At 39.2% G+C, this 25,071-nt stretch overlaps 1 protein-coding gene across 13 annotated transcripts in view; it reads left to right on the top strand.

Moving 5' to 3' along the window:
• ANK2 (ankyrin 2) overlaps positions 1 to 25,071 on the top strand; it is a 722,246-nt gene that overhangs the window by 459,580 nt on the left and 237,595 nt on the right. The window contains exon 1 of one of the 13 annotated variants that reach the window (XM_047799258.1): positions 15,653 to 16,020. The exons of the other annotated variants lie outside the window; for them this stretch is intronic. Within the exon in view, the coding sequence (XP_047655214.1) occupies positions 15,886 to 16,020 (135 nt within the window). The 5' untranslated portion in view covers positions 15,653 to 15,885. Of the gene's footprint in view, positions 1 to 15,652; positions 16,021 to 25,071 lie in introns of those variants that run through there. 13 annotated transcript variants of the gene reach the window in all.

Here is a 25,071-nt window from a genome sequence, read left to right as displayed (position 1 = left end):
AAAGACTGGTTAAGCAACTGTGGCCTGTCAGTGTATTTTCTAGACCCTCAAGTGGAGGCCAACCTGCAGAAGAGGACACCAAAGGCACAATTCTGTTGCAACAAACAGTATATTGTAACTGAGTATAAAACCTTCTAACATTCCTGCACACTAAAGCACAGTAGAGTTAAATAGGATCTTTGTGATGCTACATATCCTAAAGAAGCAATTTTTCTCTGTGTGAAACCACATGCATTTTCATGGAAGTTTCAGGGGTAAACACATCTAGGCAATCTATAAGAATGACATGTACAGACAAAGGCTTTAAGTGTTCAAAGGCTTTTTTCCCTCCCTTTTCTCTTTGGGTTCAATGATCATTTAATGCCATGGAATAGACGGGTCAAGAATTTGACCTACCAGAGTAGTAAAGTTGACAAGGAAAATGTCTCTACCATATAAAACAAAAAAATTGAATACTATTCTGAGATGTCATAACTATCAGATCATAAATTCTGATGCAACTTGATTAGAGCGTTGTTCCTAATTAGCTCATTTTGAAGTAGGTTCTTTTTTGAGAAAACCTATCCTTGGAATTCTGTTCTTAAGATATAACGTGTATGTATATATATGTACATGTGTATTTTTCTTCTCTACTTCTGTATTTCTCAAAAATTTATTTCCATTTTACATGCATTTTAATGTTATCTCTCTCTCTTTTTCTCCCCCTGAGCTTTCAGCATATTGAAGTTACAGAGTTGCAATTTTACTGTAGCATGTACTTCAGATGTTAAGGGAATGATCATTTTAATGAGGTTTGCCGAACAAAGGAGCAGCTCCTTTTCTTCAGTATGTGAAATTGAAAACAAATTTTGTAAGTTAGTAGCAACATTTACAGTATAGAATCATTTTGCAGCACTACTTTGTACTTTGCAACTCTAGCCCCAGGCAAGATGGCACTGTCACAGCCAGACACAGCCCAGGAGATAGAGGAGAGCATTTGGGATCTGGCATGAGACCCAATCTCCCCATAGAGACTGGGCCCAGCAAAGTATGGCAGGCATGACATCTCAAAATTACCTCATCCACAATGTAGGACACAGTCAACATTGGGGTTTTTGCTGGCAGGAGAAACCAAGCAATGGGGAATCTCAGCAGCTTGGGAATCAAGCAAACATCTCTTCTTGGCCAGCATGATACCACTCACTGATGTTGAATATGGGACAAAGCATCTCTATTGGGAGAAAAAAAATGGTATGGATGTACCTTGAAAGTTGTGCTACCTACTGCCTTCTTCCTGGCAGCCTTCCAACCAGAGAGAGGCACCAGAGCTTGGGTCACACAGGCTAAATTTAGAAGGAAGAGTTATGCCTCTTTAGTGACAACATGAAGAGGAAAATAAAGTTATACTTTGGGGCTGACATAATTCTTGGTTTTCCTTAAACACAGGTGGAAGTACAAAGACTTGCTTATAAATGGTTGGTAACTGAGACAGGGGAGCAGATGCAACTTTTTCTGAAGATGACTTCAGTGTGAACTACCACTAGGTGGAAGCCTGAAGAAGTCTGACCCATTTGTTCTGAAATTAAGGATGAATGGAGGCAGCAAATGGGTGGCATCAGGTGACATGAGAAACAGATACAGAGGGACATAAGAACCTATGGGCGTTGTACTTTTTATTTATTTTTATTTTTTTGCAATTATTCATTGCATTATTTGATGCTCAGAGAGAGGTAAATATTTTCAACCTCATTTTTCAGGTGAGGAAAATGAGGCTTAGGAAGATTAGTTAATTTGCCCCCATATCTCACAGCAAATAAATGCTTGAGTGAGAGGCAGATCCCAGATATTTAATTCCAAAACTCATGCTTTTTCTCTAAACCATTCTGGTGTGTACTCAGACACAATACTTGATTTTGTAGTACTTTTAAATTAAACTGTAGAGCAGATAATAGGTAGAAGTACAATTCAATAGAAGAAGAGTAAAATTGAAGAAAAATTATCCTAGCTAAATTTGCTGAACGATGCTATGTGGCAGGCACTATGCTGAGTCATTAAGATGTAGTAAATTATTTCATCTCTCAGCAACACTGTGATGTAGACATGACTATGATCCCTTTTGTCAAATGGAGAAAGTGAGAGTTTTGGGCTTTTTTATTTCTATTTGTTATTGACGTATGTAGTAGATTTACAATGTTGTGTTAGTTTCAGGTTTATAACACAGTGATTCAGATATATATATATCTGAATACATACATACATACATACGTATTCTTTTTTTGGATTCTTTTCCCTTATAGGTCATTACAAAATATTGAGCATAATGCCCTGTGCTATAAGTAGGTCCTTGTCGGTTATCTAGTTTATATGCAGTACTGTGTATATGCTAATCTCAAGCTCCTAATTTCTTCCTATCCTACCTCTGCCTTGAGGTTTAAGATGGGACAAAGAGAAAACTCTGGACAACTTGTATCTGCGCTTCTCCTACTTGTAATACTAGAGAGGAAAGTAGCAGTGATGGTAGAATACGTATCCCTCAGATACACAAAAATATGTCTGACATTTTGAAGCAACAAACCAAATAGCATAGAGGGGGCCTCCTAACAGTCATAATGTGGTTTACACTACCGCAAGGCCTTCGATAGTAAGATTACAGAAAGAAGGACAGAATGCTTAAAATTATCCAGTGTTCAAGTATGACTCACATCTCCCACCATCAAAATAGCTTCCAAGCAGATGTCTAAGCCCTACATGTCTTCAGCAGGAATCCATTATAAGAGTGGAGGACAGATGAGGTAGGCTTCGTAGAACCAAAGGATCATATGGTTGGTTAATTTGATGTCAGTTTATCAAACGGCAGGTAGAGGAAGTTCTAAAATCTCTTGAAAGTTAGTTTTTTCACTGGCCTCCGAAGAGAACTATAAGGATGTGGGTACAAGCAAAGTGGAAAAGGAAGACTACTGAGGTCTTGTTGATGCCACACACAAAAGGATGGACAACTCAGAAAGGTCTTTGAAGGCCATTTCTGCTTTGCTGAACAGTGCAGTCAAGGATCTGTATGTTATCTTTATAACAGAGATCGATCGATCCTCCCTTATCTTCGTGTGGGGTAATAATACACTGAGCTATTTTGGATTCCAGAGCAAAGAGCAGGAAACTTATCAGAAATGGTTTTTAACATTTGGTCCCCAAAGTGGCAAAAATCGAATGTTATTAAAATAGAAAGAATGTATTTCAGTGAAATTGACATTTTAAAATGTCAGTGGTTAATGGAAGCTAAATTCGTGCTTATCGATGATTCTTTTTTAGGAAGAGTTTAGGATAAAATTAAATAGTCATGACACATTTCTAAATCAGCCAAGTAGAATATGACCTATGTGTTTATTAAAATTTGATAAAAACCTGATTTGAACTCATAAAGTCCTATGAGTTATCAAAATATGAAGTGAGAAATAAATGTTATTGCCATAGGAATTTAGAAATTGTAAATTCTAATTTCAGACATTAGAAATGCTATAAAAAAAGAAGGCAGGATTTCTGGTGGTCCTTTTTTCAAGATGCACATTTATTGCCGTCAACATATCTGAATCACTGATGTCTAATAGTGGCAATGATTGGAGCGTTCCACCTGAGTACTCGAATTCATTGTTTCTCATGAACAAAAGTAGAAAATGCACAGCTTTTCTATGAGTACTTACTGTAGGCTGATCCCTGGGAGGTGTTATTGCATTTATGAATTTGCTGTGTTATTGGTTGTTGTTGTCTATACAAGGTTAGTGGTCACTTTGAAGGTAAGACGTTTTCGAAATCAGGATCATGAAGACAGAAAGAAAAGCAATGGAGGGGAAGAGACAGAAATGGGTGTCATCAGGAGTTCCCGTCGTGGCGCAGTGGTTAACAAATCCGACTAGGAACCATGAGGTTGCGGGTTCGGTCCCTGCCCTTGCTCAGTGGGTTAACGATCCGGCGTTGCCGTGAGCTGTGGTGTAGGTTGCACACGTGGCTCGGATCCCGCGTTGCTGTGTCTCTGGCATAGGCCGGCGGCTACAGCTCCAATTCGACCCCTAGCCTGGGAACCTCCATATGCCGTGGGAGCGGCCCAGGAAATAGCAAAAAAAAAAAAAAAAGAAATGGGTGTCATCATTTGGAGGCAAAGTCAGAGAGGGACCTGGCTGTGTAGAGGTGATGGCTGTGAAGATTAAATCTGACAGTAAAGGCAGGAATCTATTGATCGTCTATCATCATAAATTAAAACAAAAAGAGCCAATAATGAGAGAGCACAGAGCAGCTCTCCAGGTGGAAAGAATGGAATGAAAAGAGGTTTCTACCACACGTAATACCTTAGGGGCCCATGATGGCCAAGCCACAGAGTGGGGTGTGTGTGTGTGTGTGTGTGTGTGTAGACATTTATTGTAAGCACAATCTATCCGTACCTCTGGGAACAATCTCTGCATTTCTCTGGCATTAGCACTGATTACTCTCTATAGGTTTAAGGTATGGATGAAATATCCATGGTGTGATCAATAAGTCTTACTTTTACTTAGTAAACCATCTTCTAGTTTGTGGCTACTGTTTCTCTTGTGGTCACTTGTATGTTTGTTCTTTTCACTCCTCATATTCAGAAGGTTAGCAGCAGGTTCATTGCCTAGCCCATTTCAGGACAAAAATCAAACTTCTGAAAAAAGAATCATATGAAAGCTGACAGACTAGTAATGTGAACAAAATGAAGAGCATTTACTGGGAATTGAATACATTGCTACAGATTGCCATTCTTGGAGATTTATTGGAGCATTGCTGTGTGTACATCAGAAATATGACACATTTGCCTCTTTTTATTTAAATGATGTGTTGGTGCCTGGCATATAGTGCTGAATAAATATCTATGGGCTAAATGAAATAAATGTTTGTAGAAGCCCATCCTATTTTAAATGTGTTAAGGAAGATTTTTATTTTTTATGTTTTCAGTAATCAATTATGAGGGTCTGCTATGTTAGAAGCATTATCAGAAGCACCGGAGACAAACAGAAAAATAAAACACAGTGAACTCATATTCTAGCGAAGGAGATAGGCACGTAAAAAGATGATTAGAGGGCAGTGCAGCAATCACTATGATGGCTCTGTGTTCACAGTAGGCCCTTAATCGTGTTGGCCTGATAGGGCTTCCAAGAGAAGTCTTGTAAATGTAGAGAGACAGAGGAAGTTGACCCAGATGGAGCCTTCATTGTTTATAATAGTCCAGAAGATGTTACAAGAGAAAAGGCTAAGATGGGGAGTGTGTGTGTGGGGGGGGGAATCAACTCCTACAGGACTCTGTATACCACAGTAAAGATTTTCCCCTTTATCAGGAAAATTATAAGTACCCTGAATAGGTTTAAGCTTTGGGAAGACCACTCTGACCATGGCGTGGAGGATGGATTGGAATAGAGCAAGGCTAGAAGTGGGAAACCACTTAGGAGATGGTTACAGTAAATCAACCAGGACATGATGAGTTCCTGACCTAACATAGTGGCAAAGGGATGGGAAAACGTAGACTCTTCAGGACTGAGTGTGTGGAAAGGGGATGTCAAAACATCAACCTTTCCAGCTTGAGCAGCAAGGTGTGTATGGGCGTTGGTCAGTGAGGGTGAGAAGACGGGGTCAGGAGCAGGTTTGGGGAGAACAGTGGCTCAGAGGAGAGATTCCTTATTGAGCCAGGAAGGCCCTGAGCATGTTGAAAACCTAGCTTTAAAGAGCTAGTAGAGGGAGTTCCCATTGTGGCTCAGTGGAAACAACCCTACTGGTATCCACGAGGATGCAGGTTCGATCCCTGGCCCCGCTCAGTGGGTTAAAGATCTGGCATTGCCCTGAGCTGTGGTGTAGGTCACAGACACGGGTCAGATCCTGCGTTGCTGTGGCTGTGGTGTAGGTCAGAAGACAGCTCCATTTCGACCCCTAACCTGGGAATTTCCATATGCTGCAGGTGCAGCCCTAAAAAGCAAAAAATAAAAAATAAAAATAAATAAATAAATAGCAAGCTAGTAGAAAAGAAAACAGGGAGTTCCTGTTGTGCCGCAGTGGAAACAAATCCAACTTAGGAAGCATGGGGTTGCGGGTTTGATCCTTGGCCTTGGTTAAGGATCCGGCGTTGCCATGAACTGGTATAGGCTGTGGACATGGCTCAGATCTGGCGTTGCTGGGGCTCTGGCCAGACCCCTAGCCTAGGAACATCCATATGCCGCGGGCGCAGCCCTAAAAAAAAAAAAAAAAAAAAGGACAAGAAAGGAACACATTTTTCTTAAAAGGATTTTTAAAATAACACCTCTTAAAAGAAAAACTCTTAAGGTTTAGAGTTTTTCTGTATTTTCTTATCATATTTACATTCTCCTTTCCTTCTTTCCTTCCTTCCCTCTTTGCCTTCTTCCTTATCTTCTGCAGAGAAGATACATCCTGTGCTGACCTCATAGCATGGTTTATAGACTTAAAACTCTAAATAGTAAACACATACAAATATTAGCGTACGAGTCAGTTTACTATAGCTCATTATTACACAGATGAGAATAAATTTCAAAATGTCAGCTGACAGTGCTCTGTCCAGTGTTCACTCCTTAACAACACATGGCCAATAACATTGTTAAGACCACACAGGCACAATTTTAGAATAATTAAATTAATGCTATTAATTTTATATTTTAATTTTTATATTCCCATAGTTTTAGATTGCCAATGAAATTAATTTGTCTTCACAAAAAAGACAAACCTTTACAAAATGTCTTCCATTTTTTTTTTTGGGAAAGAACCAATGACATATAATCAAGATATTTCCTCCAGGATGAATAATATCTGAAAGATGAGAAACAATTATTTATATTTTTAGATGCATAGAATAAATTTGTTCTCAAGAAGTCTGGAAATAGAGCCCAAATTAATTATCAGCTGGAATATGAAATTCAGTTTCTTTTCAGGGCTCTAAGTAAATTCAGTTTAGTCTTTCATTTTATAATTGTAGTTCATTTAATGCTTGATCAAATATACACTCAACACTCAGTTTTAAAAAAAAACTTGTGATACCATGGAGATCCCGTTGTGGCTCAGTGGTTAACGAATCTGACTAGGAACCATGAGGTTGCCGGGGTTCGATCCTTGGCCTTGCTCAGTGGGTTAAGGATCCAGCATTGCTGTGAGCTGTGGTGTAGGTTGCAGACGCCGCTCGGATCCTGCGTTGCTGTGGCTCTGGCTCTGGTGTAGGCAGGCAGCTACAGCTCCGATTAGACCCCTAGCCTGGGAATCTCCATATGCCACTGGAGAAATGGCAAAAAGACAAAAACAAAAAACAAAAAAAACTTGTGATACCATATTTTACAATCACTCACTGAAGTAAGTGCAACACAACTGGATGAAACTGCTTTATCCAATGTTTTAATGCAATACAAGGGAATTCGTTACCATCCTCATAATCAATCAGTTTGTCGGTAATTTTGATAAATACTCATATTTGCTTCAGTTCGAACCAGTACTAGATATTTAGTTTGAACTTCACATTGTTCCTGATAGACCAGTGCCTGGCTGTAAGCTGGCAGTGTATTTTAAATGTCTTTGTCTCCTGCTGCATTTCAGATGGGGTGTGTGTGTGTGTGTGTGTATGCATGTACACATGTACATTTATTTTGTTTAGAAAATATTATTTTAAAATAGTTTTAGAACAATAGATTAAAATATTTGAGTGGAGGATTACATTGGACGGGGCTCTGTTTTACAACTAAAGATATTCTTGCAGTTATGACGAATGTGTCAGGACAGTTAAACCCTCATGCTGTATGCCATAACCCCAAACGTTTATGAAAAGTTGCGATTTTTCTGGACCCTCTAGGGTGGATGTACAAACCGAGAATATAGGAGGTACATAGGTTAATGCCTGTGAACCATCAAAGGAAAACACTGTCCAGAGACTGAGTGAAGTGAGAATTGAGAAGTATGGAAAGGATGGTCGAATTATTATTTGCTGATTGCAGTCATGGATAATTCATCTGAGCTTAGTAGCGGGGTTTCCCTGATGCTTATAGTGGGACATTATCTGCAGAGGTTGATTATAAATTCTCATTAGTACAGCTCTTCTGTTTATCCTGTCTCAAGGCACAAGCCCTGTGTCTGACTGCCGCGGCGTGTGAGAGACCTCTTTGATCGATAGGTCTAGACACCTGTTGCACAGCAGCATATAGAGCAGAGCTGCTCGGCTTTCTCCCCGGCCTCTGAGAATGTTGTTCCTTTGAGCACTAGACTCTCCTCATCAACCCATCAACAGTTGTGCTGTGTACCATTCATCGATTTGAAAATCTCCCAGAGTTCCCATTGTGGCTCAGCAGAAATTTGACGAGGAACCATGAGGTTGCGGTTCGATCCCTGGCCTCGCTCAGTGGGTTAAGGATCTGGCGTTGCTGTGAGCTGTGGTGTAGGTTGCAGACGCAGCTCGGATCTGGCATTGCTGTGGCTGTGGCGTAGGCTGGTGGCCACAGGTCTGATTGGACCCCTAGCCTGGAAAGATGCGGCCCTAAAAAGCAAAAAAAAAAAAAAAAAAGAAAGAAAGAAAGAAATCTCCTTAACAGGGTACTTTTCAGATAACCTCTATCAGCTGTCTTCTTAGTTTACAGATGGAAATTTATTAGAAACGTTAGTAAACTAAAACACCATCTTACGTTTCGAGATAACTATTGAAGCCAGGTTGTAATAGCGCCCCCTTTCCTGTGTTTTTATTTTCATCACTGGACCCTCTCTATAAACAAAGCTTGTTGGGAACCCCTGCTTAGTAGTTAACCTTTTTCTGAGTATTATGTACACACATATTTTTCTTCAGAAAAAGTAGGCGTGCACAATGGCAAAATTGTTTTACTCATGTTGTCTTTCAAAATCCAGTTTAATATGACAGAGCCGGGAATTCGTCAAATGGCTCTTTAGGCTGGCTTTGCACACCCTGCACTTCTTGCCTCACAGTCTCTTTAAGGTCAGGCAGAGACACTGCGTGGAGCAGCCTTTAGAAAACTCAAGTTGTTGGCACTGTTTATTAGAGAATGTCCTCCTTTATACACCAGAAGTCAAGAGACAGCCGTTGGAAATGAAAATAGTAGCTGGCGGGAATGTAAAATTAAATTGGTTAATTGATGTTTGTAGGCACACAGATAGCTTGGCAATATTCACTTTGATTAATCTGTGTACAGCATAAACAGAAACACTCCTTTGTACCGACCTCAATTAGAAAAGTTATGCCACATGTTAATATGGAGAATCCAGTGTAGATCTATAAATTATGCAAGTTTGCCTGATCGATCAATTATATAACAGATCCAACTGGTGAAAATCATTATATATTAACTTTTAGCTAAAGAAATGCTATTGAATGTACCCAGACATGAGAGAAAACAACACGCTGCCTCCCTTGTTGCACAAAATGTTCCAGTTTTATTTCCACAGGTCACTGGTTCCCAAAGGTAGAAAGAACTTGCCCTTGGTTTCGTGTGGTTGGGCATGGAGAATTTTGCATACAATAGGAGTACCAAAATATTAGTTGAATCAGATAAATACATTTGACCAAAACAATCAGTCTTGAATCATGGTTACTGTGGGGAAACAAACTAGAAAGGGGGGAGGTGGTTTGTCATCTAAGCAGATTTCTAAATTCAGCAAAAGTAACATAAACCTTATATATTAACCATCATCTGCAAAATACAATCCAAGTGTTAAACTAAATATCACATGAGGGCAATTTCTTTTGCACATGATAGTTTAGATAAAGAGAGACTCTACACTGATTTTTTTTCACTGCGTGATAGGGATTCTTGAATAACCCTTACCACTTGGAAGAGAGGAAAAATTTAATTTCCATGATTCCGAGAGAAAGTCACTTTCTGGTTTGCCACTTAAAAACTTTTGGCAAAAATTTTTTTTCAGTGTTTTTAATTTGATGGCACTCGCCCTTTAAGAACAAATGAATCAAAATGAGGAGGGGGAATAAAACCCTGACTAGTGTAGGCAGTTGATTTGCAAAAACTTATCCTCCAAAGTCCTCCAAAGCTTAGATGTCAGTTTTGGTGAGTCAGGTGACAGTTGTTTCCCACACTGTGAGATGGAGAACACTGGCAAGGCTGGTTTCGAAAATGTTTGAAGTTTTTCAGTGGAGCTGACATCCAGGAAAGGTGGAGCAAGAGCAAAAGAGACTCCATCCTGGAGAAGGGCTCCTGGATCCCAGCAAAGAGTGGGTCATATTTCACACTGAGCTCCTTCCTATCTTTCCTCTTGAGTGTCCTGGGGAAATGCTATAGAATCCGGACAACTCAAAGCCAGGGACCATGATGCAAGCCACTGAGTAGTTCTTATCCTTTTTTTGTTTGTTTTTCATGCTGACAAACGAAAGAGATGCTCAGCTTCAGTCCCCACCTTGGGTTAGATGTATTTCCAAGGGTTAACAAGTTCCGTGTCACAGAGGTGGAGAACTTCAGAGTTGGAAGGGATCAAGCAATCATCCAGTCTAACCCGCCTATTTTAAAAAAGAGGAAATGAAAGCCCAGAGTTGAGCAAGGTGACACAGATCCACACAGGTAGAAGTCTTTTTATGCCTCTGCAGGAGAGGTGATCAAACTCTTTAGGTAAAATTCTAGAACTGAGACGGGGATTTCTTTTCCAAGGTGTTAGTTTTCTTATGATTCTGTAATCATTGCTTCTTAAAATGTGAAATTTAGGAGTTCCCGTTGTGACTCAGTGGTAACGAATCTGACTAGTATCCATGAGGATGTGGGTTCCATCCCTGGCCTCACTCAGTGGGTTAAGGATCCAGTGTTGCCGGGAGCTGTGGTGGGTTGCAGATGAGGCTCAGATCTGGCATTGCTGTGGCTGTGGTAGTGTAGGCCGGCTGCTGTAGCTCTGATTTGTCCCCTAGCTTGGGAACTTCCATGTACTGTGGGTGCACCTTAAAAAGCCAAAAAAACCCCAAAAACCAAAAACAGCAAAAACAAAACTGTAGTGGATGGTTTGCAGAATTACCACCACAGGGTCTTCAGCAGCTACTTTCAAAGATTACAGCTGAGAAGCTGGCCTTTATCCTCAGTCCTTAATTGCTTCTCTCTTTTGATGGACTTGAAAAGGCAATACAGATGAAATAATAACAAGAAAAGTACCTGGGAATTTAAGAAGATATTGCAAATATGTCACATCGCAGAATCCTAAATATCACTTTCCAAATCCTACACCATGTTCAAGTATCCTGCTCTAAGTGTGGCCAAACATGCAAATATTTGCTTTCTGAGTAATTTGCCCTAATGACTTTGAAGCATTTTTTGAGAAACAGTGGTGACATTGTTCTGCCTGGCAGAAAGTGTATCCCTTGTCACGTCCAGAGATCCCAGCAATCTGCAGGCACATTACTGAGGCATAGCTGCTGCGTGGTATTGGCTACCCTTGCCTTCTAAGTGACACAATGTTAGGCACATAAGTTGTCAGGCCATCTGTGCCTTTGCAACAAACCTGTCTGATGGCCACTCCTAGTCCAGCACCAGAAGTACAAGTGGAAATGATTTAACTTCTGAAGTAAGGCCCTCTTTGTCAGACCCTCTCACCCTTGGTTTTGATCAGGCTGGAAACATCAGACCAGTGGCAAAGTTTGGAGTGATCACGAATGTGAGGCTGTTCATTGGAATTTTGGATTTCATAGCTAACGAGAATAGCTAGATTGATAATTTAAAATTCTAGATTGATAATTTAAATCTCTTCAGCCATGGGGCTTCCTGTTGTGGCTCAGTGGTAATAAACTGGACTGGTATCCATGAGGACGTGGGTTTGATCCCTGGTCTCGTTCAGTGGGTTAAGGATCTGGTGTTGCCGTGAGCTGTGGTGAAGGTTGCAGATGAGGCTTGGATCCTGCGTCTCTGAGGCTGTGGTGTAGGCCAGCAGCTACAGCTCCAATTCAACCCCTAGCCTGGAAACTTCCATATGCCACGGATGTGGCCCTAAAAAGAAAAGAAAATCTGTTCAGCCAGCAAATAGAAGGTTTCAGCAATCACAGGAGCATCAACAGTGTGTACCTGTCTTTCCTTTGCTCACTCTTGTTTAGGCTTTCAACTTTAGCAGTGGGATTTGGGTACCACTATGGGACTTTATTTTGGGCAGCCCTAATGATGGAAGTATGGATGTTATATTCAATAAGCATGAAGTTTCTCTGGAAAGAATAAAATTTCTCCAGGATGAAGAGAGAAGGGTAGATAGAATAAGACTGATTGCTAGTCATTTAGAAAAAGTATCTTCTAAGAGTTGTTGACGTGTTCCTTGTTTGGTTCATAGCTCAGTGTACTATATAATTTTTGTCGTTGTTGTTACAAAATTCTTTTCTAGGAAAATTCACCCCAAACAAGACTAAGAAGGGGGTTTATTGCAAATCTGGAAATAAAATTAAAGCTTTGTCATGCTTAAAATGTTTATAAATATCAAATCTGTTACTGTTAATGCGTAAAAGGGGAAGTGTAGTGTAGTCCAGTTAAATATTAATATTAATGACTTAAGCTCCTATCTGTGGCTGCTCTTATTCATTTACTTAACGAACATTTAATACTCCTATGTGTATTTTACCTGTGAGGAGGTCAGTGAGAGAGACATGACATGTTACATAAAGAGACAAGAGCTCATAGTAGTCCCAACTTTATTCAAAAGATGAAACAAATTAAGAGACTAACATAGGTGTGATTAAGACTTTCAGGGGAGGAGTTCCCATCGTGGCGCAGTGGTTAACGAATCTGATTAGGAACCATGAGGTTGCAGGTTCCATCCCTGGCCTTGCACAGTGGGTTGAGGATCCTGCGTTGCCGTGAGCTGTGGTGTAGGTCGCAGACGTGGCTCGGATCCCGCATTGCTGTGGCTCTGGCGTAGCGTAGGCCAGTGGCTACAGCTCCGATTCGACCCCTAGCCTCCATATGCCGCAGGAGCGGCCCTAGAAAAGGGGAAAAGACCAAAAAAAAAAAAGACTTTCAGGGGAGAGTGCATTTTAAAATGACTTTTGAAAGATACAAAGAACGTGCACTGGTAGAAGAAGGGAGATGCGTGCTTGAGGGATAGAGAAGCAAAATCAGAGGCATGGTGGTGGAATGGGTAATGTATTAACAGTACAGAAACATGCCAAGAAACAATTTGCGCTGCTAAAGCACTGTAAAATTATTTATCAAGCACCTAGGAACGTCTTTCCCCAGTCTGGAGTGGTTAAATATTTCTTTTATATATGTCAGTACAGATTTTCACATCTCAGCTCAATGAGGGAAGGAGGCTAGAGAAAAATTTTTAGGGTTTGCCTCTAGTTTTTTAGTTTTATGATTCAATATCAAAAGATTTTTGAATATTAAATTTCTTTAAAAATAGTCATCTGAGAGTTCCTGTCGTGTCGCAGAGGAAAAGAATCCAACTAGGAATCATGAGGTTGCAGGTTCGATCCCTGGCCTCTCTCAGTGGTGTAGGTCACAGATGCGGCTTGGATCCTGTGTTGCTGTGGCTGTAGGCTGGTAGCTGTAGCTCTGATTCATCCCCTAGCCTGGGAACCTCAATATGCCATGGGTGTGGTCCTAAAAAGACAAAATAATAAAATAAAATAAAATAAAATAAAATAAAATAAAATAAAATAAAATAAAATAAAATAAAATAAAATAAAATAAAATAAATAGGAGTTCCCATTGAGGCACAGCGGAAACGAATCTGACTTGTATCCATGAGGTTGCAGGTTCAATCCCTGGCCCCACTCAGTGGGTCAGGGATCCAGTGTTACTGTGAGCTGTGGTATGGGCCTCAGATGCGGCTTGGATCCCACGTTGCTGTGGCTGTGGTGTAAGCCAGCAGCTGTAACTCCGAGTCAACCACTAGCCTGGGAACTTCCATGTGCTGCAGGTGCGGCCCTAAAAAGCAATAATATTAATAATAATAATGATGATAATAATCATAATAATAACATAAAAAAGTTTAGATTATGTTTCTCTTTAACATGCATGGAGAAATTATGTCCACCCCTCCCATTGTTGTTTTAATATTGTTGGTTCAGTTAATACATTAAAAAAAAAAGGTTTAAACTATGCCATTACCTATAGCTGAAAAGTAAAAATTCACTGAATGCTGATAATGCCTTTCAGAAATTGGAGTGAGGGCTCCAACAGTAAGTAACGTACTCTCTGAACTCCAAGAGTTATTCAAATCAGGGTTGGTAAAAAGCAGCATGGGGCTCTCACGAAAATCAGCAATCCAAAAATAGCATTCTCAGATTTGAGTTCTTAGGACTTTGGATAGCAATATAGATTATTTGACTGTTTCAGAAATGTTGTTTTTAATGAAAAAAAAAAAACCAAAAACAGGAGTTCCTGTCATGGCACAGTGGTTAACGAATCCAACTAGGAACCATGAGGTTGCGGGTTCAATCCCTGGCTTTGCTCAGTGGGTTAAGGATCCGGTGTTGCCGTGAGCTGTGGTGTAGGTCGCAGACATGGCTCTGATCCTGCGTTGCTGTGGCTCTGGCGTAGGACCCCTAGCCTGGGAACCTCCATATGCCGCGGGAGCGGCTCAAGAAAAGGCAAAAAGACAAAAAGACAAAAACAAAACAAAACAAAAAAAAAACCAAAGAATTTTTAGGTTTTTTTTCAGTAAATGACAAATTGAAAAGATGGCTTCTATTCTATCAAATGTAATGTGGTTAATTTCTAAATATCTTCTACTTCTTTTTCCCAAAGGATTGCTTTCAATTCAGTACATTTCTTAGACATTTAATATATAACATGTGGATGGGTGACACAAAAACCTAAGTCTAGACCCTACCATTGAATAGTTTAGAACCTATTTGCAAGAGAAGATATGCACACAGAAAAGCAAATAACAAATGAGGAAGGATAAGACTATTAAAATAACTATAGACATAATATTTTAGAGGAAACTCCAATGGGGGGAATGAAGTTCTACTCATGAGAGCCTATAACAAAGTCTTGATTTTTATCATAATTGGCTTCATAAATCTACCGTGCATTTGCTGTGCTCATCTCAGTGGAAAAGATTTCCTCCAAAATCTAATCTGGTTTCAAAGATAGTATGTATTGCATTGAAAGCCATTCACGATTATCTTTTATAAAGCCGAGGGAAACATTCTCAAAACAGTAAAAGTTTAAAAGAATTATAAATAAAGCAAAATGTTTGCTTTTACTGAAACAATCATGAATAATGAAAAGTTGTGGTAAATTATAAAATTTAAAACATCCATACCGGTGTAAAATAAACCATTTTGATTGATTGGTTTCCAGTGCATTTTAAATGCTGCAAGAATGGCTAATTGTTTTCTGTGAAAGATCATGCAAAAAGAATAATGTATGTAAGCCAAGTGGATGCTTCTTGATTTAAGCAATTACAAAAGTACTTTTTACCTGGTATGCTGGTGAGGCGAGGTCATTAGCAGCTTTAGTATTTTGTGTGAGCAGAAAGAGAGGGAGAAAATCAAAGGCATTCATTGGGTAATGCAAAAATTCTCAAACGTAGAGACATTGTACACAGCAGGAATTTAAGTTCATGTGTAAAGCAGGCTGCTTGCATGGTGAAAAACAAAACAACACCGCCCCCTCCCCGGCTCCCCCTTGGCCTCACCCCCCCTCACTCCATTGACATGCATAGCTGGCCTGGTAGGTGTAAAAATAGACTAGGCAGCGCCTGAATTGGAAATGGTCACTGAAGGCAGCCTGCAGTTGCTGGGGTTTTGAGTTCTCTGACACCAGCCAGCCTGCCAGCAGATGGGGAGAACTGGTGAGGGGCGTTTAGGGGAATTGAGCAGAGGAGCCGAGGATCGTCTGGATGAATCGTCCACATTAGTGTCCCCCTGGGCGCCCTGGACAGAGCACAAAGGGCAAGGACAGGCCCACCGACGGCTGGCACCATAGAAGGGAGATGGGTAATGCAGCTCTCTGCCCATCTTGCCATGCAGATAAGAGCGTAAGAGCACAGGGCCACTTGCAGGAATTGGAGAGAACCCCAGACTACTATGGCTGTAACGGCGAGGACACCAGTGAACTTGGGCTGCGGGTAAGTTCTAAGCCACAAACTGGAGGACAGGAGGTTGGTGGCATAAACATCAGCTTTAGACCTCATTGGTTAAACCTCTAAACTTCCTGGAAGGAAGTTGACAGACTAAAACCAATGTGATCACACCAGCTGACTGCCTGCCTCTGGTTCAGTGGCCTGTTGCTGTTTCCGCCACACTCTTGTTTGTTCCTTACGAGCTGGCTTTCGCTGTAAACCGCTATTTGGGACGAAGCAGGGATGCTGTCTCTTTAATTTGAAATTCTGGCCAAAGCGGAACATGTATTTTATCATAGAGCGTCTTGCAGCAATATTGCAAAGATGCACTTACATTCAGGCTGTTGAATTCTTTTGCCGACTTATACATGTACTCTTGGTTCACTTTTGATTAGGTCACAGGACATTTTTTAAGCATGTGCTAACTTCACATCCCAGCTTCAGCTTACACAGGCATTTTATTTCTAATATTTGATTCACTGCAGTGAAAAGGACTTTAAATACTTCTGATTATGATAACAATATTTTGTGCAGAGGCCTAAAAGTCCAGCAGTCAAATATCTAAGTTGACTTTCAGACTTTAATAATTCATAGTCATGGTATGTTCCTTAAAGTGGGTACAAAGGCTTATTGTGATTTTTTTTTGGGGGGGGGAGGGCCAAAAATAGGTCTTTGTGAACTATTTTGATTTTCATCATTGCTGGAGGATAAAGTTTATCTTTGATCTGTCAGATGCAGGAATTTGACCTTATGGCAAGTCCTTTATTTCAGAGGGAAGCCTTGAAACTCAGATATGGAGGATTTCTGAATAAGAGGAACAGAGAGGTTGTGCTTTAAAGTCTGTGCCTGGAGTATATTTCCAGGAGTGAGCACTCCTGAGGCGGTTCCCTGCTGCCTGTGGCTTTCCCTCTGACCTGGGTGACTCTCCTAATTTCGTAGCATTGAAATGCTATCAGAGCACAGTGAAACTGAAATAGAAACTAAGAGCTTCTCAATAAAACAATATGCAGAGCCGGTGTCTGTCAGCACTTTATTGAAAACTGAGAGGGTGCTGCCCGAATTGGAAAGAAGCCACCCCAGGCAAGAGACGAAGCAAAAAAAATGGGGCGGAAGGCAGTCCCCTGGGGAAAGGAGGGCACCTGCCCTGACAACTGCACAGCCCAGGTCTGTGACCGTGGGCTGTCGCATTTCTCCTTCTAGGTCATGGTTTATGGTTTAAATCACCCACATCCACCAGGAGCATCAGTCAGGGTTTCTGAGTGGCCACTTCAAGTGCAGTTTCTGGTCTGAGGGGGCATAAAAAGGTAAACTTTTAGGTAACTTTTTAGTAGCTTCTCTAAGCTTGCTTAGTTACAATATATAAATATATTCCCTAAAAAGAACTACCTAGTTTTAAAAGATAGTTTCAAGAATTTTTTTACTTCTTCATTTAGCATTTAGACCATTCTTTAAAATGTTAGTTAATAATTCCTTTGGGATTTTTGAATTACACAAGTGTATTCCATTTTTTCACTTTTTAAAAACCAGTAAGAAAAATGTAAAGCAAGAAAATAGAGGTGTTTTAAATATGAAAGCCTCGATTTTAATGTAGAGAAGAGAAATGGTGACATCTTGATGCACTGATTAGGGTCTTTTAGGTAGAGAAAAGTGTTACTGTGATTTCGAGGTCCAAGGGCTGAAATGAAATATTCATTCGAAACTTCAAAATTTAGAAAATAATTTAAAAACTTTTTAAAAAGAAATAATCAGTAGTGGCATCATTTCCTTATTAAAGTCTGTCTATCCCTTTTAATTTAGAGATTAGCCCTGAAAAAAAAAAGTGAGTTGATTTTTTAAAAAATTATTACAATCTAACTTCTCTGAACTGAATAATAGAACCTTCTGATCATTGAATAAACTCTTCTGTCAAAGATTTTATAGACAGCAGTATATAATAATCGTTGTGACATGGAAACATGGGAGAAGTGGAAATGCACTTGCAGTCTACCCTCTGAAGTGATATTCTACTTGGGATTTCACCACTTGAGACAGGGGAAAAAAAAAAATCATTCTTAATATCAAAAATGACCTAAGCAAAATATGTGGTTCTATTCTAGCTTAAGTTTGCTAAATTTAAGATATCTATCTTTTCTTTACTTTTAAATGGATACTATAAGACCAAAGTCACTCATTCCTTAAATCGTCTAGATAAATACATTTCTTAATTAGTCACTTTTCACTATTCATGCCTTGTCGTAGACAGTGATTCCATTAATAGATTCAGAACTTATTAACTTGTATTTTTTTTGTAATATTCTTTTTCTTAGGAGAGAAACAGAGACAGAGGTCCTTACCACTTTTTCTTTTCTGGAAATTAGAAATACTTTATGGAGTATTGTGTTTTTAGGCCAAAAATTTCAAATAAATAGTTTCCAACTTTTTTCATAATCAGAACTGCATTCATGGAAAAAATATAAATTTGAGGTTTTAAACCTGCTGGGCTTTGTGTAAATGAATACTTTATTCTTTTCTATGAGTGTTATTTAGAATTCTGAATATTCTGACCTTTGTTTAGGTAAGTATAGCAATGAGGAATAATCAGTTACTGGGAATAGTGTTGGAAGCAAGCAAAGAAAATAATTCCTTCTTGAACAATATTATTGTATGTCCATATGTGAAATCTCACTTATAGGCTTATACATTTTTTATAAGATATCAGAACAGAATAATTTCTGGACATGTCACATAGTTAAACCCAGAAATTATATCAAAAAAGTGGAAAGTGAAACTATTATGTGGCAATATAATAATTTCCTAAGTTTTAAAGCAACTTTAAAAGATTATAGCAAAAAAAAAAAAAAGAATGAACAGCTAATACATCACAAAATTTTAAAATTCTATAGCTGGACAAACAGTATGTTCTTTTATAATGTACATATGAATTAATACTGAAAATTCCAGAGGCAAGTTCAGCACACTCTTTGTAAAGGGCCAGAGAGTGCATCTTACAGAATTTGTGGGCATGTGATCTCTGCTGTTGCTACTCAGCTCTGTTGCTGTAGAGCAAACACAGCCGTGGATCGTAGGGAAATACAGAATGGCCTGTAGTCCGACAATTAATAAATTTTTCTATTATTAAACTTTGGATTGCTAAATTTTCAATCACTCAATGTTAATTTTAGTTACTCTTTTTCTATTTTTTACAGATATACATTAAAACAATAATACAATTCCATTCTGTTAACACAGATAGAACATATAATCATATCCAGCCTTAGAAGATGGGGATGAGACTGGGAAACATTCCTGGGTATGCTGTAAATTTTTCTACATATTTGGAAAGCAATTTGTTTCAAGAACAAAAACATGAAGGTGATGCTTTATCACAAATACTGCCTAGGTTGTTTGTCCTAGCTGAGTTATAAATTATTCCATCTCCTTGTTTTACCCGTTTATTCTCAGAGATTTTTATTTTCCTGCTTCATTGATTTTAACATTTTTTTTTCCCCAACGGAAGTGAAGAATTTTATCTTCTTTGTATCAGCCTTTTCATCAGTGTATACATTTTCTTGGGACCTTAGCTCAGGAGCAGTGAATTCTGGTATATTGTGAAAACGATTGAGTCCTTTTCTGTCATGCCGAATCAAAAGACAGTAAGTCAGGAGTTCCCACTGGGGCACACTGGAAATGAATCCACCTCGTATCCATGAGGATGCAGATTTGATCCCTGGCCTCACCCAGTGGGTTGGGGATCTGGCCTTGCCAGGAGCTGTGGTGTTGGTCGCAGATGCAGACAAAGCTTTGATCCTGCGTTGCTGTGGCTGCGGGGTAGGTCGGCAGCTGCAGCTCTCATTCAACCGCTGGCTTGGAAACCTCCGAGTGCCGCAGGTGTAGCCCTTTAAAACCAAAAAGACAGTAAGTCGGTCAGCAGATATTTATTGAGCAAGGTATGGCTCTAAATGCAGGTGTAGTGTGGACACAACGGTGGAGGGAGACAAACGTTAAACTTGTGTAGGGAGGTGGGGGGAGTGAGCTGCCCAGCTGAGGTGGGAGTGTGCTGGGTGTGTACAAGGGACAGGAAGGCTGTGTGGCTGCAGCTTTGTGAACAAAGAAGAGAGTGGCTGGCAACGAGGTCTGAGGGACAGGCCCAGACCTACCTTGACTGAAGTTTAGACTTCTTTCTAAATGTGGTGGGTGTTGGTGAAGGACTTTAGATTTCTTTCGAGGTAACCTCTGAAGGGTTTGGGTCAGAGACATAGTAGAACCTCATTTATGCTTCCACAGATTTCTCTCCCTCCATCCCTGTCTCTCTGTCTCTGTCTCTGTCTCTCTCTCTCTCTCTGCCTGATGGAGAATTGATTGTACATTCCATCAACGGAGGAAGACAGGAGGCCAATTTAAGTTGTCCCAGAAAGCCCTGAGACAAACGATGATGCCGAATTAAATTAGGGTTTTAATAAACGTTGGTGAGAAGTGATCAGATTCCAGATGTATTTTTGTTTTTACTGAACAAAAGAAAGTTGGCTTATAAAAGAAAGGGGAATTATTGGCTGAAGAAATTGGATGCTAGATGGTGCTGTTTATGGAGGTGGAGTGCGGGTGGGGTGGGGGGGAGAGCAAGAGAGATAGATGATTCCTTACCTGTGAAGCATACAGTATGGCAAGAGAGCGAAACTTCAGTTTTGAGTTCTAAGAGGATAGAGATGAGATTTTAAATGATGTAGTGAGCATTATCTTTGGCAGGCTTTTTCTAACAGTTGTAAGAAAACTTTCTTTGTGAAGTTTTGCTAGACACCCTAAAAAGATCCAAGACTGTAATGAAAATCATTCTGGTAAAGTATTTTTAAAAATATGACATGTACAGCATGGTTATATACCTTTGGGATAATTTATTTAAAGAGAAAATATTGAAAGAAGGTAATACGATAAGGCTTCTGTCCTCTAAGAACTTTCAATCTAGTTTTAGAAACAGGACTTATCCACTTGTAATCAGTAAGTATTAAAGTCAGTAGGAGGGCAAGTGGCAGAATGGGTGGTGAGAGGAGCACCTATAAAATGCCTAAGAAAGAGAAGAAAAGTGCAGACCAGAGTGCTTTGGAAATGCCTTGTGGACAGGGCTGATATTCAGCCAATATGGAGCAGAACATCTGTACCAATTGTTCATACTTTGAAATGCTTCTGTACAGACTAATTAAATAGCTACTCTCAGGAGCCTGCCAAGCTGCCTCTTCTACTGTGGCTACCTGGATCCCATACCCAAGATTCCCCAGTCTGCTTCCAACCCCCAAATGAACAAACAAAGGAATCATGCCTGGACCAGCTAGGGGCCTCCAGGACCACTTTCCGACACGGCTACAGCCAGTGCTCACTGTGATGGGTTGGTGTGTGAACTGTACCAGTTGTTAAATATTTTGAATTACCTTTCCACTAATGGAGAAGTTGGAGCCTGTAGTAGATCTTTTATTGCTATTTAAAAAAAATTGTATCATGGTGTAGTTGATGTACAATATTCTATAAGTCGTAGGTATACAACCTAGTGATTCACAATTTTATTTATATTTATTATAAAATATTGGCTACATTCCCTATAATGTACAAGATACTTGTAGCTTATTCATTTTATACATAGTAATTTGTATCTCTTAATTCTCTACCCCAAGTTGCATACCTTGCCCCCACTGTAAATGACTAGTTTGTTCTCTATGAATCACTTCTTTTTTATTATATTCGCTAGCTTTTTGTATTTTTTAGATTCCACATATAAGTGGTATCATATGTGTCTTTTTCTGTCTTATCTAGTTAGCATATTAAGCTCCGAGTCTATGCTGTTGCAAATGGCAAAATTCCATTGTTTTTTTATGACTGAGTAGCATTCCATTGAATAGATATGCTAGCCTGTAGCAGATCTTGGAAGCAGAGTAGAATCGTGGTTCATCTAGAGAAGAAGGTACATTCAATAAGCATTTATTGAGCATCTATTAAGTGCCAGGCACGGTGCCTATCAAGATGAACAAGACATGCAACCTTGGCTTGAAGGAGCATAATCCACGAATGAACAAAGCAGGAGTTTCAGTGTCATGTTATAGTGTGGTGAGAAAGTACAAGATGTTGTGGAATAGCAAAAAATGAGGACTCTGTCTCAGAGGGTTATGGAAAAGTCAAATCTTGAAGCATTCTGAGCAGATCACAGGCTCACCCTTGCAGTCCATAGTAACATTGGAAAGGTAGAGAAGCAGTGTATAAATCCCCATGACTGTAATTCCTCGTTTCTATTGGACATGTGTGAAACCTCTGGAGTATGGATAATATGCATGACATCAGACTATCAAGAGCCTTATAAGACAATATTTAGAATTTGGACTTTGTTTCTAGTGAAAGACCACTGACAGAGGTTGTTTTAGGAGAAACAATTAGATTGTGGTTTGCATGTCGGAAGTTCCACTCCCTTTGTGGTGCCTAACAAAGCACCCTGCACGTGGCAGATGCTCAGTAAATATTTGTGGAAAACATGAATAAAGTATTAACTAAGAAATCACTCAAATGGTAAATCTAGTTGTGCGCAAGTTCCAGCTGCAGGTGATAAGCCCCCAGATGAAACCAGAGCTGTGAAAATTGAAAAAGGGGAGAGGTCCAAAGGCATTTCTAAAAATATTTAAAGAAACTTGCAATTAAGAAGTTTTAATTATAATCTGCTGAAAAAAGGTGCCCTATTGCTATGAAATATTAATTATATAAAACATATTCACCATGGTAATTCCTCAAATTATTTTTACTATAATAATGCATTCTCTGTGTTGTGTGTAAAATGCAATTGATGTCTTTCAGTGAAAGATTACACTGTGAGAAGAGGAATTATTATTATAATATAAATAATACCTAATACTATTTCTATGTTATTTTTCTTACAATGAAGTTCCTCCAAACCAAGCATAATTCTTTTTTGTTTTTTTTTTTTTGTCTTTAGGACCACACCTGTTGCATATGGAGGTTCTCAGGCTAGGGATCCAATCAGAGCTATAGCTGCCGTCTTACACCATAGCCACAGCAATGCCAGGTCTGAGCCTCAACTATGACCTACACCACAAGTCATGGCAACACTGGATCCTTAACCCAGTGAGCGAGACCAGGGATGGAACCTGTGTCCTCATGGATACTAGTAGAGTTTGTTACTGCTAAGCCACAACCAGAACTCCTATAATTCTTTTTTGTTTATTAAAGTATAGTTGATTTATAATGTTGTGCCAATTTCTGCTGTACAGCAAAGTGACCCAGTCATATATATAGATACATTCTTTTTCTTATACTGTCTTCCGTTGGGGTCTGTCCCAGGAGATTGGATGCTCTACAGTAGGACCTTGTTGTTTATCCGTTTGAAAAATAATAGTGTGCATCCATTAACCCCAAACTCCCAGTCCATTCCATCCTCCCCACTCCTTGGCAACCACAAGTCTGTTATCTATGTCTGTGAATCTGTTTCTGTTTTAAATATAGGTTCATTGGTGCCATATTTTAGATTCCACATATAAATGATATTATACGATATTTGTCTTTCTCTTTCTGACTTACTTCACTTAGTATGAGAACCTCTAGTTGAATGCACCAAGGTTTGTTTTTTTTTTTTTTTTTTTTTTTTTTTTTGCTGTGAATGGCATTATTTCATTCTTTTTTGATGGCTGAGTAGTATTCCATTGTATATATGTACCACATCTTCTTAATCCATTCTTCTGTTGTTGGACAGTTAGGCTATTTCCATGTCTTGGCTCTTGTGGTTAGTATTGCTATGAACATAGGGGTGCATGTATCTTTTGAATTATAGTGTGATCTGAATATATGGCCAGGAATGGGATTGATGGATCATATTGTAGCTCTATATTTAGTTTTCTGGGGAACCTCCGTACTGTTTTCCACAGTGGCTGTACCAATTTACATTCCTACCAGCAGTGTAGGAGGGTTCCCTTTTCTCCATACTTTCTCCAGCATTTGTTATTTGTAGACATATTAATGATGGCCATTCTGATTGGTGTGAGGTGGTACCTCATTATAATTCTGATTTGCATTTTTCTAATAATTAGTGACGTTGACATACAGTGGCTTTTTCAAGGTCACAGGTATAGTGGACCTGAAAGCTGTTTTTTCAACCATATTTTTCTTCCTTCCTACACAAACATCTGCTGTCTTTCTTACTCATTTTCGGTCATTGTTTTGGATTGAATGCCCTTTTCATAGGTGAAATTTAAAATTTATTTTGCTGTAAGAAATAGCTGCTGGTTTTCTGGTTCCTTTGTTTTCATTTTCTCTTTAAAATATGAGACATACATTTGCTTCATTTTATTACACTTATTAATTTGCTTGTCAAAATTTTGAGAGTTATAAGCTTTTCAAAGCTTACATTCGCATGTAAGGCTAATGTGACTATAGTCAAGCTGCTTTTTATTTTTCTTTAAAATTTGCTTATAAGAAGTAAAAGTCACAGTGATTATATGAAGTATAATCTTTTCTTTCTTTTTTTTTTTTTTTTTGTCTTTTCATGTGCTGCACTCGTGGCACATGAAGGTTCCTAGGCTAGGGGTCAAATCCGAGCTGTAGCCACAGGCCTGTGCCATAACCACAGCAACACCAGACTCGAGTCTTGTCTGTGACTTACACCACAGCTCATGGCAATGCTGGATCCTTAACCCACTGAACGAGGCCAAAGATTGAATCAAGTTCTCATGGATGCTAGTCGGCTGTTACTCCTGAGCCACGACGGGAACTCCCTAAGTGTAATCATTTCAATGATGTCTTTTTTGTTGCTTTTCTTTGAGATAATAAATGATATCTAAAAGCTATGTGAAAGCCAAATATCAAATAGTAGAAACTGTGAGTTGAAACAGTACTTTGATGAATTATTAATATTGCTGACATATTGTTTATTTTAAAATTTGGGATTTTTTTGTATCTTTTACCTAGCTCAGTTATCAATGAGTTTCAAAAAGTGGCTTTGAAGTATAATCTTATGTTCTACCTGATACTGTAGCAATTTTTATATCTAGTGTAACAACTACTAAATAAAACATTACGTATTTAAAATTAAATCTC

The sequence above is a fragment of the Phacochoerus africanus genome, chromosome 10 (genome assembly GCF_016906955.1).
Source record: "Phacochoerus africanus isolate WHEZ1 chromosome 10, ROS_Pafr_v1, whole genome shotgun sequence".
In the NCBI taxonomy this organism is placed as follows: Eukaryota; Metazoa; Chordata; class Mammalia; order Artiodactyla; family Suidae; genus Phacochoerus; species Phacochoerus africanus.
Note: the sequence above shows the minus strand (reverse complement) of the source record. Positions and strands in the feature narration are given on the sequence as shown.